Source organism: Diplotaxodon limnothrissa, linkage group LG6 (genome assembly GCF_057381915.1).
Source record: "Diplotaxodon limnothrissa isolate DT_005_m linkage group LG6, D_limnothrissa_male_GT1.1, whole genome shotgun sequence".
Taxonomy (NCBI): domain Eukaryota; kingdom Metazoa; phylum Chordata; class Actinopteri; order Cichliformes; family Cichlidae; genus Diplotaxodon; species Diplotaxodon limnothrissa.
Genome location: NC_140601.1, coordinates 24,103,487 through 24,122,681, shown reverse-complemented (window position 1 = coordinate 24,122,681; position 19,195 = coordinate 24,103,487). Strand labels below are relative to the sequence as shown.

General features: G+C 39.2%; 1 protein-coding gene across 1 annotated transcript; it reads left to right on the top strand.

The window, feature by feature from the left end:
• Window positions 1-6,361: 6,361 nt before the first annotated feature.
• On the top strand, window positions 6,362-7,758 carry LOC146630594 (D(1) dopamine receptor-like). The gene has a single exon (XM_085355970.1). The coding sequence runs from the start codon at window positions 6,362-6,364 to the stop codon at window positions 7,730-7,732; it is 1,371 nt and encodes a 456-aa protein (XP_085212096.1). The 3' UTR covers window positions 7,733-7,758.
• The last annotated feature ends 11,437 nt before the right edge of the window (window positions 7,759-19,195 follow it).

Sequence of the window (19,195 nt, the reverse complement as noted above, 5' to 3'; positions counted from 1 at the left end):
TAGCTTCTTCTACTTTTCATCGACACTAAACCTCCAGTCTTGTTACACCTCTGTTCGACTTTAATGCAACGTGAGACAAATGAAGACTATTTTGTCCGCAAGAAAACCGTGTTTCATGTCAGTATTGTGTGTGTGTGTGTGTGTGTGTGTGTGTGTGTGTGTGTGTGTGTGTGTGTGTGTGTGTGTGTGTGTGTGTGTTTGTGTGCGTGTATGTAAGTGTTTGTCTGGGGTTTTTGTTTTGTTTCGACGTAAAGAAGACGAGGTCACTGCACACAAATCATCCATTTAACCACACGTGTGCACGGAAAGCCTCTCGGTTAGTTTATGTAAGATCTGTTTGCATGTGTCACAGAGCAGTGGAGCAGTAAGACAATCCAGGCCTTGCCTTGAACATGCATGGACTCTATTATTGATGAGCTAACAGCCAAACATCCAGCTATAGGCATTACATTTCTTGCCTTACGTTTTAAGCAACCAGAGGATGCTATTTTCCAGAGTTGGCTACGATGTGGGAGGGAGCACCAAGAGGAAAACCTGAAATACTTTTGAAACAGTGTAAATGTCGATGACACAGCCTATGAATCACATCTATCCTTATAGACACTATCACTGGTAGATCGTGTGAGTTAATGCTGTTAAAGCCACATGAAACTGACATTGGTTTACAAGTTCTCCATACTTGAAGAGAAAAGGTGAACATTTACCTCACAAAGACTTTTAACACACTATCTGACCTTAGTGATACTTTTTCACAATAAAGGGTGATGCACTCTACCTTATTGCTAATTTACACTTTGCTCAATGGCACAATTAAAAATAAACCTTTGATATTGTGTTATTAAAAATGATTGTTGCTCAGTTTGTGGTGGTTTAAATCTTATTTGGTGTGTTTGTGAATTCTGTCCCCTTCTTATTGTCCTGTTTTTGTTTTTGTTTTTTTTTTTTATATAAAATGCAGCTTATAAACTTAACATTGTATCTTATCCATATCACAGACACTCATTTTCCCTCACCTGTTTTTTTTTGATGATTAGCAGTTTGTTTGGACTGTAGAGGGCAGGCAACTGAATGAACCTGGTTTATTTTATTTAAATGTTTCAATTCAGAAAAGAGCCTCTGGAGGGCAGATTAGGTCAAATTAGAGACGATTCAGTTACTGACTGAATGAATTAATGAATGAACTTGCATAACCAAATGTCCCATAGATACTTTAACAGTACAAGAGGTAAAAACAGAGGATAGAATCATAAATTAATGTATTAGCACTTTTTCTATAAGTCAGTACTCATTAAAATCAGGTAGACAAGCATATAAAACACACACACACACACACACACACACACACACACACACACACACACACACACACACACACACACACACACACACACACACACACACACACAGCATGATCCAACACGACTGGTTTGGCAGTGGGTGAAGGTCTGGGAGGGAAATCCTTGAAATCTTATACAGATTTTCACATTTTTGGCCAACAGTCAGAGGTTGGGCTCGTTCAGTGGGCCTCTGGTTCCTTCTGGAGGACAATGATCATCCTCATGTGGCCAGAGTGTGTAGACAGTTCCTGGATGGCAAAAGCATTAATGCAACTGACTGGCTCTCATGTTCCTAAATAAAAAACACAAAACAACAACAACAAAAAAGTACATTGTTCTTTAAATCTTTTTCGAATTGGAAGGAAATATTAGTAATAGAAAGTAATAAAGTTTATTGCAGGCTTAAATTGAAGTTCATTATTATTTATCTTCCCATTTTCAGACACCAAATAAATTCCTTCATAGCTGACTAAATGATTTTCTTTCTGCAGTATTTTTTAAAAAATTACATCAATAATAAAAAAAACAATCAATTGTTGCTTAATCTTTAAAAAAAAGTCTACTGTCCTCCTTGTCATTGCTGTCACAAAGACATCGCTGTCAGGCTGTTATGAGAAGAACTAATCTTTGCTTCCATCTAGTGGAGTTTGGAAAAAGAAATACTGAGTTAGCCTACAGTTAGCAGCGTGCTATGAAAGCAACACGAAGGACAACATTTAGCTGATAATTTCCTCTCGCCAAGAGATGCAACACAAAGTTATTGCAAAGACTTTTAGACATTCTTGTGCAGATGTGTCTGCTTCTGTTTCTTTGGATTGTTTGACCTCAACAAGGACAGAATAACAACTCATTTTTGACCCCTGGTACCTAAATGACAAATACATATATAAATATCACATTACTATCCTGTTGACAACACTCCTCCCAACCTCTTCACAAACTGCTTGTATCTGCATTATCAGGCTGCTTCTTTCTGGACTGTGTTTTCTCAGAGCAGAGGCCTGCTGAGCCGAGTGCTTCAGATATACAAACTTTCTTCAATCATGAGAAAAAAAGCAGTAATGACAGTTAGAGTCCAGAGGGACCATATGGTCTGACATACCTACCGAGATATCTACAGAACTACAGTGTTTTGGGAGAATAATGAGGATAAACAATAATTCATGTCATTCATCAGTTTTGCACTTTGCTTTTTCCTTCCTTGTTCACAAAAAGTGAAGAAGAAAGTGGAAGAAGAAAGGTGTATTAGCCTCCTCTACTTCCTAGATAGGAGGAAAAAGAGGAAGTGAGACAGAACTAATAGACATTTCTTGGTGGTGCACATCCATGAACGGGGTGTGATAGGTGGGAGCAGGAATCTGGCTGAGCTGCTGGCCACAAGAGATGGAAAGTACTATGTTGTAGCAAAGAACAGGTGCTGGAAGTCATTTTGCTTGGTGGATATTATGAAGTAAGGTAATTAAAAAAAAAAGCACAAAATCACAGGAAATTGCTAGAAAATGGATGAAGATGTAGCTCATCACCTACAGATGGAGAAGTGGTTATTGAATGAGAACTAGGAGCAGCAGAATGTAACAAATTAGCACTATGAGAGAAATTTAAAGATGGTTCAGCAAAAATCAGAGGAAGGAGAAACTGGTAAGAGAAATGGGGAGGATTTTAGGGGAGAGCCTGAGGAAAATGACAGAAAGGAGAAGATACAAGAGAAGCAGTTGACTGAAGTTCTGAGTAAGACTTGACTGATAAGACCTCACAAAGTTACCAACATGTTTGAGGAGCAGGTGGAGTAGAAAGAGAAAGGGATAAAATCAATGGAGGAGAGGATCTAAAAAGATTACAGTAAAAAAATAAAAATACTGAAGGGGAAGTTCAGGAAATACAAAAGGGAAGATGTGACGAGAGTTTCTTTGAAGACACTTAAATTAATTCGTCCAGAGTTCAGAGGAGAAGAGGGGGAAAAGCAAATGGATGATGGACTCACAGATCAGAGGAAGAAAATTCACAAAGAAATGGACATGCAGATGGAAAAGCAGAGGATGGAAAAGCTGAGAACTGAGGCCCTTCGAGGATGAAGTAAAACCCATCAAAATAAAGTTTGAGCAACAAAAGGTTAGTGAAGAAAGCCCCAAGAGACACTGGAGGACAACCTGTGAAGAGAACGAGAAAAGTGCGACAAGGAAATCCCAAAGATGGAAAAGCAGTTTGACAGTAAGTGTTAGGATCTCTGCAGAGAGACAGCACAGGGACAAGAGATGAGACTGAATGCAGCTTTGTGAATGCTGGAACTTACCACTGTGTACAATAACAGCACTAACACTTTGTGTTAAATGTTTACCATTCATGTGTTTGCTGGCACAATAATTACTATTATTAATTACTATAATATGCTCTGGCCTTTAAACTGTCTTCTTTGATTTGACCATTACCTGCAACAGGGAGTTAATGCCCATGTGTAAACACTTTCATTTCAACGAAGAGACCTAATTCCTTTGTATGTCTTACCCTGCCAAAAGCACAAAAAAAGTACAAAATCTCAACGGTGACAGACATAATCTGATGATCACCTCCACGCCCTCTGCTTTGTGCTGCTATCTCTATCTCTTTCATTTAAACCTTTTTTCGAATAAAATCCCATTGCCATTAATAAAGATCAAATATTGCTTGAGTGCTATTTCAGCATCATTACCGATGTTGTGACTTCAACTGTGCCATCTGCTTCTGTTCCCAGCCAAAAACTCTGCTTTTATCCACTGCCCTGTGCGTCTGTGTGTGTCTGTGTTTGAGTGCACTTGTATTACTGATGTTGTGGGAACAGACCATTATTCTGTTTATACAGTCTTGACCTAACTCTGTTTTGGAGACAAAATATGAATTCCAGTAATGTAAATTACTTTATTTCAGCTGAGCACTTGTTCTCCGACTTCGTTTCAGTGTTCACCTGAAAGTAAAGTGAGTAAAGTAGTAGTCTGAGTTTGGGTTAGATTAAGTCTCCAGAAAAGAAGTTTATGTCAAAGTCCTCTGAAGAAATGTGTATGCATGTCATGTATATATATATATATATATATATATATATATATATATATATATATATATATATATATATATATATATATATATATAATATATAACAGCTAAGATACTGCGCAGGACCCTCAAGCTCCCAGGCCTCAGGTAGAGGACCCGAGCTTGAAGGATTGACCGTGTTTTTTTTTTATACTTCAAGTTTGGGTTCTCTACCAGAGGCCTGGCAGATAAAACAGTACAACACAGTGCATGAATACATGGTAAAACAAAACATAAGGGAATACAGTCTGAATCTCTGAGAGTTAATATTAAAAAAACACCATATCACCATCATCGTAAGTAACAGCCAGCAGTCTGTTAACTTATTATAAGACTGAAAATGTGACAAACTGGATTTTGTAGGTGTTTTTGTTACCTTTGGATACAGGCCAGCTGTCTCCTGGTCAGTCAAAGCATCTTTTTGAGCAGAAAATCAAACTATTGTTGTGAAATTGAATAATTTGATACTGTAACAATTCTCCTGTGTCCTTGACCAAAGCATGGATTTACAGAAATTATGTGAAAATAATGATTAGCTGATAAACCAATATAATGAGATTAAGGACGTGATTGTTTGGATACTGGGTGATTGAGGGAAAATAAACACTACAAATGATGTGACTGACTTCACTGTTTTGAAAACATGCAAATATTTTTGAGTGAAACCAGATGAAGAGATGTCATGGTCCTGGGTCTTTTGATGCAACGTTGTGTGTTATGGACTCTTTTTTAATTAATGGATTGCAGATATTATGTTTGTTTACATCCTCAGGCTATATTTTTAATACTTGGCTATAGTTTTCTTATATTCCGTTTCAGTTTATTCTGCCTGCTGTGTGTTTCCCGTACCTTGTTAAGTCTCTGGCTCTGTCTTAGCTGTCTCCTGTTTTAGTTAGTTAGTTTTGTTTTAGTAACTTTTGTGTCATTTTTTAGGTTTTAGTTAAGTTTAGTTAAGGGTTTAGTTTAACTTTAGTTCCAGCTGTGCTCCCACCTCTTGTGTATTTATTTTCTGAGGCTCCTCTCTAGTAGTGTGCTCCTGTATTTTGTGTTTTCCCTTAGTTTTTCCTTAGCTTCTGAGTTTTCTGCATTTTTGATTCCAGCACTGTCTTGGCTTTTGTATTTTTGGTTTTTGTGAGAATACTAAAATACAAAGCAATACAACTTTTTGGAGTTAAGGACTGTTTCTGTGTCCTGCATTTGGGTCCACACTCTGCCTGCCACATAGAATATCTTGACAACTATATTTAGATAATAAACCAAAAAGCCATGTATTCCTGTCATACATAAATATTCAAGACACTGTTATAAATAAAGATTAGAGACACTGAATGTGTCTGTGAGGAAAGAAAAAACAAAGAAAACCAAAACGAATATCCTGATTCAAATGCATGAAACAAAAAAATTGTAATAATAAAACGCTATGGGGGGATTTTAGTTTCAGCATTTCTGGCTGTAATCTCTATGAACTGAAAAACTGGCCTAAATTAATGGGAACATCTGTAAAGGAAAGTCTTTTGTGTGTTTGTGTTGAATCATCCTGCTTTCATTTAGTTACAGCAACGTCTCCACTGATGGTAAGAGTCCTGAGATTAGGAAAATAAGAGAGAGAGAGAGAGAGCGAGAGTGAGAGACCGGGAAGGGATTAATCTCAAACAGTAATGCAGAATGAAACTGTTCACAGAGAAAATTAAAAATGGCTCGACATGATTTCTGCTTTTCTCAGGTGGCAAACTTCTCTCAGCTCTGCGCGTCTGGGAGCTGTGCTGTCAGCAGTGAGCATAGCTGGTGGTGCATCAGGTCCCCAGTCAGTCTGCTGTGCGCTCAGAGCAGAAGCTGAGATCAGCCCGAGTGGAGCAGGACACTCAGTCGCCACTGTGGGTTACCATTAAGACTCTTGTTTTGTTAGTGGCGAGGATTCTCGCACTTTAACTTCGACATGTGGCCGAGCGCAGGACGAGGCGATGAATAATACAACCGGCTTGGCGCTGGTAGGAGCTAGGAGCCGGGAAGGGTTACCGGCGCACCGCGTCTTGACGGGCTGTGTTCTGGCGCTGCTCATCATTTGGACACTTTTAGGTAACTTCACGGTGTGCGCGGCCGTTTATCGCTATCGGCACCTGCGCGCAAAAGTAACCAACGTCTTCATCGTGTCGTTGGCTCTGTCGGACCTCCTGGTGGCCGTGCTGGTGATGCCGTGGAAAGCGGTGGCCGAAGTGGCCGGTTTCTGGCCGTTCGGGGGCTTCTGTAAAACCTGGCTGGCCTGCGACATCATGTGTTCAACGGCCTCCATCCTAAACCTGTGCGTCATTAGTGTGGACCGATACTGGGCCATCTCCAACCCGTTTCGCTATGAGAGGAGTATGAATAGGAGGGTTGCATCCGTCATCATCGGTGTGACCTGGACAGTGTCTGTGGTCATCTCCTTCGTTCCTGTACAGCTAAACTGGCACCGGGCGGAGATCGGTGACCCAACCGGGGAGAATCCGGCGCACTACGGTAGTAGTATTGACAGCTGTGACTCAAGCCTCAGCCGCACATATGCCATCTCCTCCTCCCTCATCAGCTTCTACATCCCGGTCGCGATCATGATTGTGACATACACACGCATCTACCGGATAGCCCAAATGCAGATACGCATGATATCCTCCTTGGAGCGGGCTGCTGAGCACGCGCAGAGTTGCCGCTCGGACGTTCCTGAACTGATTTCACACCTGTGCACAGAAATGAGCACCCGCTCGTCTCAGTCTCACATCAGTCTACATCCGGACTGCCAGCCCTCTAATCAGTCACACTGCGAGCTCAAAGTCTCCATCAGAAAAGAGACAAAAGTGCTCAAAACTCTGAGCATCATAATGGGCGTGTTCGTCTGCTGCTGGCTGCCTTTCTTTATCCTCAACTGCGCTCTGCCTTTCTGTCCCGGACCAGCTGCTCCGGCGGCCCAACGCGGCCCTTACTGCGTTAGCGAAAAAACTTTTGATGTCTTTGTGTGGATCGGCTGGAGCAATTCGTCTCTAAACCCGGTCATATATGCGTTCAACGCGGACTTCAGAGACGCTTTCCTGCGCCTGTTGCGCTGCCGGGGACGCGGATTTTTGGCCGCGGTGAGTGCCGCGGTGGAGACGGTAATGGCGAGTAACCAGGCGGGAAACTCCAAGCGAGAAAGCCCGACGAAGGTGAGGCTGGACGTCTCCTGCGCGACAAACACGAGGGGAAGTGAGGACAGCGGGAACACTACGGTGACTGTGTTTTATCACAGAGGGACGAGGTCAGAACAAGTGACGGACACTGAGGACAGGAGCGACAGAGACAAGCTGACGCACATTCCCATCTGAGCGGGATCATTTCAGGGGTCGAGGGGTAAGGCAAACACAAGGAGAACAGACTAAACCCCGGATGTAGAGGGACAGGAAAAGTGAAGCACTGAATTTTTCCCACCAGGGAGATCTCGAGGACCCACAAAATAACCCACCTTACTGCTACACTACATCTGGATGTCTTCTAAAGTCTTTTTCCCATCCTGGGATTAGGGAGTGTGTTTGGATAACTGTGGGTGGTGCAGCTGTTTCTACCTGTGTGTAGACATAAGCTTTATCTTTGCTGATCAGTGCCCAACAAAATCTTTAGGTTAAAATATTCTGAATCAAAATTTGAAGGGGGGCTGTTGAAAAGTTTATAAAAATAGCAGGCTGAATTAGGTGGAGAAGAAAAAGGGAGAAAATATGACCCTTTTATGAAGAAAATATATATAGTTGTACTTTGGAAGTAAAGGGGACACCCGTAGGTGAATACATGCTTGAATCAGGCAGAGGGAGGTGCATCCTTCTCACCCTCACCTCCAGCTTTCAGATCGGAGTAGATGTTTTACATGGATGGGTGGATTAACAGAAAAATTTACTCAGTAGGACAGAGGTTTTGCAGAGTGGCCATTCAAAAGGCAAATAGCTGGCTTTCCTCTCTCTCTTCCCCCAGTGTGGAGAGAGATTTACCAGAGGTCAGGATTTTTGTGACTCTCTAGAAATGGGATTATGTAAGTAACTCACATTAGCACCCGTCAGCTGTGCATCTTGGTGGATGCACGGTGCACTCTGTTACCCCCGCACACCCCCACCTAACCCAGCCACCCCTCCCTCTTTCCCCTGAAAGAAACAATCATGAATTATTTGTAGTGGTTGTTCCTGTGAAAGATGTCCTGACCAGCAAGAACACAGAAGCTTTTATGGTGACAACTCCTGAAAACACAAGATGTGATTCTTTGCAGTAAGGCTGATGCAGAAATGGCCACCACAAGAGCAGAGGCACGCAGTCTCGTCTGCTCTGGATGAACTTTCTGCATATTTTCATCTGTTCATTTTAATTTCACAGGACCTTGTTGGTGTTAAATATGAACGCGTCTGTTGTGACCTGAAAGAGCCACCAAGCCTTAATGGAACCAACAAGAAATATGTTTTTCAACTGCAGTTTGTTTCTAAAACCACACACACATAAGCCTGTAAACCAGAATTTGCTGTTTTCCCACTTTTATTTGTGTTTTAAGGCCTAAACAAAAAAGTAAAGGTGACTTTCTGTATTACTCATTTCCAGTCTATACTCACTGGCTACTTGATTAGGTATACTTTTGGAACTGCTTGTTAATACAAATATCCAATCAGCCAATCACACTGGAGCAACTGGTCAGGATTACCTGCTGAAGTTCAAACTGAGCATAAGAATGGGCAAGAAAGTCAATTTAAGTGACTTTAAACATGAAATGGTTTAGGATTTACAGAAAACGGGCTGAATGTCCAGTGAGCAGCAGGTCTCTGGGTGAAAATTGATATTGATATCAGCAGTCAGAGGAAAATGGCTAGACTGCTTCGAACTGATAGGAAGGCAGGAGAATATCAAATAACTAATTGTTCCAATTAAGGTATGTGGAAGAAAATCTCTGGCACAATATGTCATATTTTGAAGCCCAAGCAGAAGACCACGTGTGGTACCACTCCTATCAGGTAAGAACAGGAAACTGAGGCTACAAAATCTGGATCCATCCTTGTTGATGCATCGTATATCAGGATAATCGTTTATGTCACAAAGCTTAATTAATATTAAATTGGTTTCTTGAACATGACGGTGAGTTCACTGTACTGAAATAGCCTCCGCAGATTCCAATCCAACAGCGCATTTGGGATGTGTTGGAACAGGAGGTTGACATCATGCATGTGCAACTAACAAATTTGCTGCAACAGTGTGATGCTATCATGCCAACATGGACAAAAATCTCAGAGGAATGTTTCCAGCACTTGTGAAACCTGGGACTTCTTTAGCCCTACTGCTAATCCAAAAAAAATGGAACTTCCTTTTCTTTTGAATAGAGTTGTGAAAAGCTCTATTAAACCCATGTTAACTTTTTTTCCTGACATCAATATATTAGCTGTTTCTCAAACCAAAGAAGCCCTTCCTGAATAGGCTGTACCTCATAGCATAGCATCTAGTTTTTCCAAATAAAACCATCATAAATGTTCCAAGAGGCATTAACATGAGTAACATGGTTGAATGACAAGAATTAGTCTAGTAGACGGTGACTGCAACACCTTCTTCTGTCAGCACAGCTTTCAGTCAAGGTGGTTACAGTCCAAACTTTAAACGTTAAAATCCAAACAGGTGAGTTATAAAAACCTTTATGGTCCAAAGTTTGAACACATGAGTGAAGTTACATTTTAGCTTAATACATCAAATATATTTTTCAGGATACAGGGAGTGCAGAATTATTAGGCAAGTTGTATTTCTGAGGAATAATTTTATTATTGAACAACAACCATGTTCTCAATGAACCCAAAAAAACTCATTAATATCAAAGCTGAATGTTTTTGGAAGTAGTTTTTAGTTTGTTTTTAGTTTTAGCTATTTTAGGGGGATATCTGTGTGTGCAGGTGACTATTACTGTGCATAATTATTAGGCAACTTAACAAAAAACAAATATATACCCATTTCAATTATTTATTTTTACCAGTGACACCAATATAACATCTCCACATTCACAAATATACATTTCTGACATTCAAAAACAAAACAAAAACAAATCAGCGACCAATATAGCCACCTTTCTTTGCAAGGACACTCAAAAGCCTGCCATCCATGGATTCTGTCAGTGTTTTGATCTGTCCACCATCAACATTGCGTGCAGCAGCAACCACAGCCTCCCAGACACTGTTCAGAGAGGTGTACTGTTTTCCCTCCTTGTAAATCTCACATTTGATGATGGACCACAGGTTCTCAATGGGGTTCAGATCAGGTGAACAAGGTGGCCATGTCATTAGTTTTTCTTCTTTTATACCCTTTCTTGCCAGCCACGCTGTGGAGTACTTGGACGCGTGTGATGGAGCATTGTCCTGCATGAAAATCATGTTTTTCTTGAAGGATGCAGACTTCTTCCTGTACCACTGCTTGAAGAAGGTGTCTTCCAGAAACTGGCAGTAGGACTGGGAGTTGAGCTTGATTCCATCCTCAACCCGAAGAGGCCCCACAAGTTCATCTTTGATGATACCAGCCCAAACCAGTACTCCACCTCCACCTTGCTGGCGTCTGAGTCGGACTGGAGCTCTCTGCCCTTTACCAATCCAGCCACGGGCCCATCCATCTGGCCCATCAAGACTCACTCTCATTTCATCAGTCCATAAAACCTTAGAAAAAACAGTCTTGAGATATTTCTTGGCCCAGTCTTGACGTTTCAGCTTGTGTGTCTTGTTCAGTGGTGGTCGTCTTTCAGCCTTTCTTACCTTGGCCATGTCTCTGAGTATTGCACACCTTGTGCTTTTGGGCACTCCAGTGATGTTGCAGCTCTGAAATATGGCCAAACTGGTGGCAAGTGGCATCTTGGCAGCTGCACGCTTGACTTTTCTCAGGTCATGGGCAGTTATTTTGCGCCTTGGTTTTTCCACACGCTTCTTGCGACCCTGTTGACTATTTTGAATGAAACGCTTGATTGTTCGATGATCACGCTTCAGAAGCTTTGCAATTTTGAGACTGCTGCATCCCTCTGCAAGATATCTCACTATTTTAGACTTTTCTGAGCCTGTCAAGTCCTTCTTTTGACCCATTTTGCCAAAGGAAAGGACGTTGCCTAATAATTATGCACACCTGATATAGGGTGTTGATGTCATTAGACCACACCCCTTCTCATTACAGAGATGCACATTACCTAATATGCTTAATTGGTAGTAGGCTTTCGAGCCTATACAGCTTGGAGTAAGACAACATGCATGAACAGGATGATGTGGACAAAATACTCATTTGCCTAATAATTCTGCACTCCCTGTAGAGACAGACAATCATTCGCACTCACATTCACACCTATGGGCAATTTAGAGTTTCCAATTAACCTATCCCCACTAAGTGCATGTCCTTGGTGTGTGGGAGGAAGCCAGAGTACCCAGAGAGAACCCACGGGGAGAACATGCAAGCTCCACATAAAAAGACCCCGGCCTGATGGAATTGAACTCAGGACCTTCTTGCTGTGAGGCAACAGTGCTAACCACCATGCTGCAAAACAATTAGCTTAACATTTTCACAACTTTTTCCCCCCCATCAGAATAAATGTGGATCTATAATTTGGGGCAGGTACATTAAAAAATGTCTCAGTACTGGCTGGTTAAAATCTGGAAAAAAAATCATTCAACCTCAATACTTTAACTTCCCATATTTGAGTACACAGTAATAAAAAACTTTACATTGCAAAAGACAATTTTGCAATTAGAACAAAATTCTGGAGTTTCTAGATGGAACTGTTTTAATAAAGGCAGAAAATATATATTTTTTATTAAATATCAGCATATTTTTAAACATATATAATGATTACTGTGAAATTTTACTGCAATGTTTTAGCTTTATATGTCAAACACTTTTCACATATATAAAATAAATAAATAGAACAAAAACAAAAAGGGTTACTTGACTTATTGTGACTTTAAACATGAAATATATGTTTAAAGTCATATATATATATATATATATATATATATATATATATATATATATATATATATATATATATATATATATATATATATATATATATATATATTCCAACAACAACAAGCAGGGACCCAGCAGATCCCGGGAACAACATCGGAGATCTCTGTCCAGAAGAGCGCAGTCCTGGGAACAGCTAAGATACTGCGCAGGACCCTCAAGCTCCCAGGCCTCTGGTAGAGGACCCGAGCTTGAAGGATAAACCGCCCGCAGGGGCGTGCTGGGTGTTTTTTGTATATATATATAGGACTGCTTTCAGTCCCATTATTGAGCACTCGCTAAGACTTTACATTGGGAATATACATGCATACATATACATACATATATACATGTATTATTTTAGCATTATTGTGAAATATAATTATATACTATTCATAAATTGTCAGTAGTTATTTTTGCAATGTGAAGATTTATTCTAAAAATTTGATGATTTGAGATTGGAGTGATCCAGGCCTTGAAAATTAAAAAATAAAATTGTCCACATATTTTACTAAGTTATCTTCTGATTTATAATCATACTACCATCTGGAAACGCCTTGTTCTGTTTGTACAGGACAATCTACTGATATCTCTGTTTTTGTGCTACAACTTTTTTTGTGATCATACTTGCTCCAGGATAAAAGTTGAATGTAAATATGATTTTAATTTTTGTGACTCAGAATTTCCTGGTAAAATGTGTTCTACATGCTTTTTTTTTTTTTGCAGTAATGTGTAATGTGTAAATTGTGTAATTCAACAATATACCATATGTATATGTATGTATATATATTCCCAATGTAAAGTCTTAGTGAGTGCTCAATAATGGGACTTTCCAACACTGATTGAATTTTTTTTTCATATTTTAATTAGCTAATACTCAGAAATTTTTTAATGTATTAATCCCAAATTACAGATTCTGATTCATTTTGATGATAAAAAAGAGCACTGAACATTTCAGACTCTTATCTTTAAAAGGTTATGAGATAATTATGTGTATGATATATGAAGCTACAATATCACAGCATTCATATAAACACTCAAATTTTCTATCATAAAACTTTGATGCAAATTGAAGACAGCTGAGCAGAAGGCATAGTTCATCTCAGAGGAATGAGTCAGTTATAACATTTTACTTTAGGTATAAAAATTCAACCCTTTCCATACTCTTATTATGAAGGGTAATATTTGCTATACAAGCCAAAACTGCTTTTCTTTATAACAGGCTGTGTATCAAAGCAGCTCATTTAATATGTGAATTTATGCAGATTCTCTCTCTCCTATAGCCAGCATCAGTCTGACACGCTTCCTATAATGGATTCATTTTTCAGCTGCAACTGAATTTTTGTCATCCAACTATAAACTGAAACCTGTCCTTCCCAGTATGTTAAATTCTTCCTTTAATTAACAGCAGCAAATAATTGTTAGTCATAGCTCCCAGTTGTACTGAAAACATATGGAGAACCATAATATAATCTCAAGGCAACAGTTATACCGTGTTTGTGTCTCTGCATTGTAAGAGTTGCAAAAGACATTATGGTATGCTTCTAATTATAATATTCGCTCTGCAATGCTCTTGCAACCTTCATGGGACATTCAGCTGCACCGTGCACAAGAATATTCCCCACACCAAAGAGGATTAATAAAACAAAGGTCAAATAAATGTTTTAAAATGTGCAGATGTTGAGAAAAGTGAGAAAAGTCTTTAAAGGTCTGACCGGAGTGCCGTTCATGATGAAGTGATTATATCTATTAATATTAACTGACTAATGACTGTCCTCATTTCATTCTTACCCAAAAGAAGCTCATTGCATTAATGTGTCTCCCAAGGTAGATCGCCAGGGGAAGGTTTTTACACAGCAAATTCAAAAGTGTTAAATGTTTTGGTGTTAATAGTCTCCTTGCAAAAGTAGAGTTAATTTTACTCTAAGCAGAGTCACATTCTTTTAATGTAACTCTGAGGTGTAAAATGATAGTAGTTAAAATCGAGTGTTAAAAATGAGTGTTTCTCTGTCAAATCTGGAGGTGTTACAATGGAAACATTAACTCTTGACCTCTTAACTCTGAACTCCTACAGGGGCTATGACACCAACAGAGTAAATTCACAGACTCCGCCCCCAGCACGGCTCCAATCGAAGCTGAAGTGAAGCCGTTTCAGAACATTTTGCTCTACATATTTGAGTTGTTTGCCATGCTTGGTAAGTCATTTTTTCAAAGATTGTTTCAATTGTTATTATGAGCTTTTACTTCTGTGGCTCTTTGGAGTTGAGACAAAGCTGTGTGGAAGGCATTAGCCATGTTGCTCGGTGATAGCATATTATTCTGTTTTAGCTAGCTGAAAGGTATTGTTTGCGGGCAAATACCACAGCCTTGAAAAAAAGCTTGCATGTGAATTTTCAGTCAAACTTTTGGTCAAATACACCTAAAACAATGTCTAGAAGGTGAAATGTTGGTATAATGGTGCTACTTGAAGCCTGAAAACGATCGCCCATAAAAATAAAAACACGAGCAAACAGCAGTAGCAGACGTCCTGACTGGATTCTACGTTAGCATAGATCCCTCCAGAGTTTTGTGCACACGGTTTAGGTAAAAATGAAAAAGGTTGAGGTTTTACATTTAGTTCAGTATTACCTGTTGCCTGCGTCCTTGTCTTTTGGGAAAATACTTTACACAAGTAATGGCTCAAAGAGGATTCTTTTTTTTTTTTTTTTTTTTTTAACTGTGCTGCAATTGTTTACTGGATTATTTGTGCCAATAATTAGTGTCAACTAATTTTTATTCGATCTCCGCACAGGATATGCTTGTGAAGATGGAATATGGGGGAGAGCAGAAGTGCGTTGAAGTTCCACAAAGGGATGAATGAAGGACATGCATATTGTATTGAAGAAATAAGTGATGAGATGCTGTTATTTGCATTTACCATGTCAGACCTTTTGATAAACAAAATTCTAATGAAAGTGAGAACATGTACACTGTTACATCTTTCAGAAAATGTTTTGAAATTGTGGTGCACAGTTCAGAATAAATGTTTTTCAAAAACCATTGCATCTTTTTAGTAAATGTTTATTTCCAAAAGAAATTTCTAGAAGTTCAGAACAGTAAAATTCCCGCTTTTTAGAATGAATTAGAAGATAACTCTTACGTAGGTAAACTAAAATACTCTTTGAGAGTTAATATATAAACTCTTAACACCAAGTGTTAAATTATCAACTCCAGACAGATTTGGTGTTTAACACTAAATCAGAGTTAACGTACCAACTCTCCAAAAAGAGTTAAATTAACACTCTCTGGTGTGGACCCATATAGACACTTTAATAGTGTTGAAATCAAATCCGACAGTGTTAATTTGGACATGATGGATTTGCTGTGTATGGGCCACATCTGCCTACCTTGATAGTGTGAGAGTTAAAAGAGCCCCTGCAGCAGAGAGATTCTGAGGGAGGTGTTAATCGATGTGTGCACTTGAGGAGGGAGAACTCCTCTAATAAAGGTAATTCCTGCACTGAGCTTTCTAAGGAACATGGTTTCTCATGATAACCCTCCCTTGTAATAATAAATCTATGGCCAATTATCTTTTTTTTTTGTAGAATTTTTAAGTGAAGGGAAGTAAATGTAAAATCTGCAGCAAATAGAAAAAGTGAGGCATTTTCCAAATGTTAATTCACTGTTAATTTCTATTTCATGAATTCGAAAACAGGAATTTCTACTAAGTCTGAGAAGTTGAATAAATGTTTAGGTCTTAAATTAGTTATTAGAAAGCTTTGACCAAATATTTCAAAAAAGAACAGGACAGAAAAAGCAGAATTTTAATTCCTGTAAACAAACATTTTCCACTTCACTCTGTAATTTAGTGGATTTCTTGTATGCATAGCAGAACATATACTCTCACTAGCCACTTTATTAGGTTCACCTTGCTAGTGCCAGGTTGGGGCATCTTTTGTTTTTCAGAGTGAATTTAATTCTTCATGGTGCAGATTTAACACAGTGCTGGAAAACATTCCTCAGAGATTTTGGTCCAGGTTGACATGATGACATCACACAGCTGCTGCAAATTTGTCAGCTGCACAGCCGTGATGCAAATGTCCTGTTCCCCCACATCCCAAAGGTGCTCTATTGGATTTAGATCTGGTGACTGTTGAGGTCATTTGAGCACAGTAAACTCATTTTCATGTTCAAGAAACCAGTTTGAGATTATTTGAGCTTTTGATTTGTGACATGGTGTGTTACATGAAGAAGCCTGGCCATTCTGACATCAACAGAACAACTGGCTATTTTGCCTTCTTCTAAACATTCCCTGTAAACTGTAGAGACGTTTGTGCAAAAAACCCCCAAAAAACTCAGCAAATCAGCAGTTTCTGAAACACTCAGACCAGGCAGCAAGAACCGCGCCATGTTCAAAGTCACTTACATCACCGTTTTCCCCCTTCTGAGGCTCCATTTGAACATCAGCAGGTCATCTTGATCCTGTCTACAGGCCTAAATGATTTAGGCTGTACAGATGTACCCAATGAAGTGACTGGTGAATATGTATATGTAATCACAAACCATTTTTTTGTATATGGTTTGTGAGTGGAAGGCTAAATCTACTCTTATCCTACACAACGATGATGAGAGAGGTCCCACTCTAATGTTTGTTTCCTGCGGATGTTCATTCTCCTCATTCTACTATGGATCGGATTTAGACCCAGACAAGTTTTGATGGATTTTATTTGCCTTTTCCAATCAAGAAAATTCAGTCGGCTTACAGTCGCTCTTTGGACTCTTTAAACCACATGGAGGGTTAGGCCATGTTCACAAGCTGATGGCTTCCACAAGGCCTGCCAGTCTGATAAAAATGGGCTTTTAGGGAGGGTTTTAAGGCACTTTAAGGAATCCAGAGATCATATCAGTTGTTTCAACATTAGGCAAAAAATAAAATAACATACAGAATTTGATTGAAGTACAAAGTGCAAAGCTTTTGTACCCCTGCACACTCTGCACAGAGCATTATAAATCCCACAATAGAGGTATGACTGAAGTGTGGAATTTCTGCTTTAATTCACAGACTTTAACAAACGTATTGGATTTACTGTTAAGGAATTACAGCCATTTTTATGCACACAACTTTTGACTGACAAGCAGTTTCATGAGCACATGAGGTCTGCTTCCTTGTTATTTCACAACAAATTGAACAGGTAAAAAATAAATCTGGAGCTGATTTCAGGTGTTGAATGAACATTTGATACCTGCTTTCTAATTAAGAGGTTTAAAGTAATGTCAGTGTAAGTGAATAGGTGCATCATACCAAAGGCACATTACTACCATGGCTGAATGATAGCCATTGGTGCCAGAAACATCACCCTAACTGTAGCTTAATCTGACTCACTGATGTGAATCAGTGCATAATCAGATTAGTTTTTGAGCATTCCTATCTATTTAGAATTGTGGAATATAATATGGAAATCTCTGAATTATTTTAAAAACCACCATAATCTGATTGAACTGTTGCGTCCAGAAAAACCCCACCAACTTAAATTTGGATGAGAATGTGCAGTTATGTGTAGGATACGTGGACTCCCCTGCACACCTCTCTCTCTTCTCCACTGTGGTTTGTAAAGTCTCTCTATCTGACAGACCTTATAATCCTCCTTTGGTCCTTTGGGAAATCAGATCAGCATTATTATAGATTTATAGAGAACACATTTTTTAAAAATTTAGATTTTGTCCTGGTTTATAATTACATCTACACAACTCTTATACAAGAGCATGCATTCAAGTCAAAGAACACGAGAGAATTAGGCCAGATAAAAAAAGAAAGTTAAAAAAAGTAAAGGTAGAGATAGTCTGGAGTATTCCACTAAACCGAGTCAAAGCTGTGTGTATGCCAGAATTTGATCTGCACTGAAAATAGATACAGAATAAAAAAAATGAATGCAGAACCAGAACTAAATCTTATTGTTGTAAAACAACATTTTTAGTTAAAATGAAACATCGCAGGCTTACTAAGGTTTAAAATTACTTTGATTAAACAATCATTCAGAGAAACTAAAAGAAAAATAACCTTTGCCAATGCCAGTGTCCGTTCAAAGTAAATAATTCAGACGTGCGTTTATGTAACAGTTTTGATTTACATTTGTACATGGGACAAGAGCCAGAAATAGCTCCAGGGTTGAAAAAAACACTTGGAGGGGGAGAGAAAACAATTGGGGAAGTGCAAGAAGAGGACACACAATGCTTTATTAATAAGAAGAAACGGTTCCAACAGACGGCCACAAGTGGCCGGTGCAGCTGTGTCGGTGCATCTTTCCTGCCAGTTTTCATTCGTTCTGTTGTGTGAGGCAGTTGAATTATTAGTGCGAGGTGTCAGAAAACCTTCCAGCCCACTCCCACAGTGTCTCTCTAACCTCTAAGAATAGACCACGATGAGACGGACCCGGAGGGAAGCAGCAGAGTTTTTGTCTGTCCTGGTCAGAAAATGAACCTGATACAGGCACGAGAACGACGGCATCTAGTGGCTGATGTCAGATATTACACCCACTAATTTATGTTAAAGAGTTTGAGCTAAGGATAAACACTTAAATGTGGACTTTAGGAGGATTACAAATCATTTTATTATAATTAAACAAAATGGAAAAGTGAAACAACAGGAATTTTTCCACAGTCAATAACTTTAACATTTCAGGACAGTCGAGGTCAGTACAACATCCAGTATCAGTAAAAAGGAATTTAATGACTGCAGAGATGATTTATGAACACTGCTAAACATTAACTTGACCCACTTATGAATTTAAACTTTGCTCTTAATGTCACATGACAGGTGTAACAGCTCTATA

Excerpts from the sequence above, each read along its gene's own strand:
- LOC146630594 (XM_085355970.1), top strand. The coding sequence starts at position 6,362 with ATGAATAATACAACCGGCTTGGCGCTGGTAGGAGCTAGGAGCCGGGAA.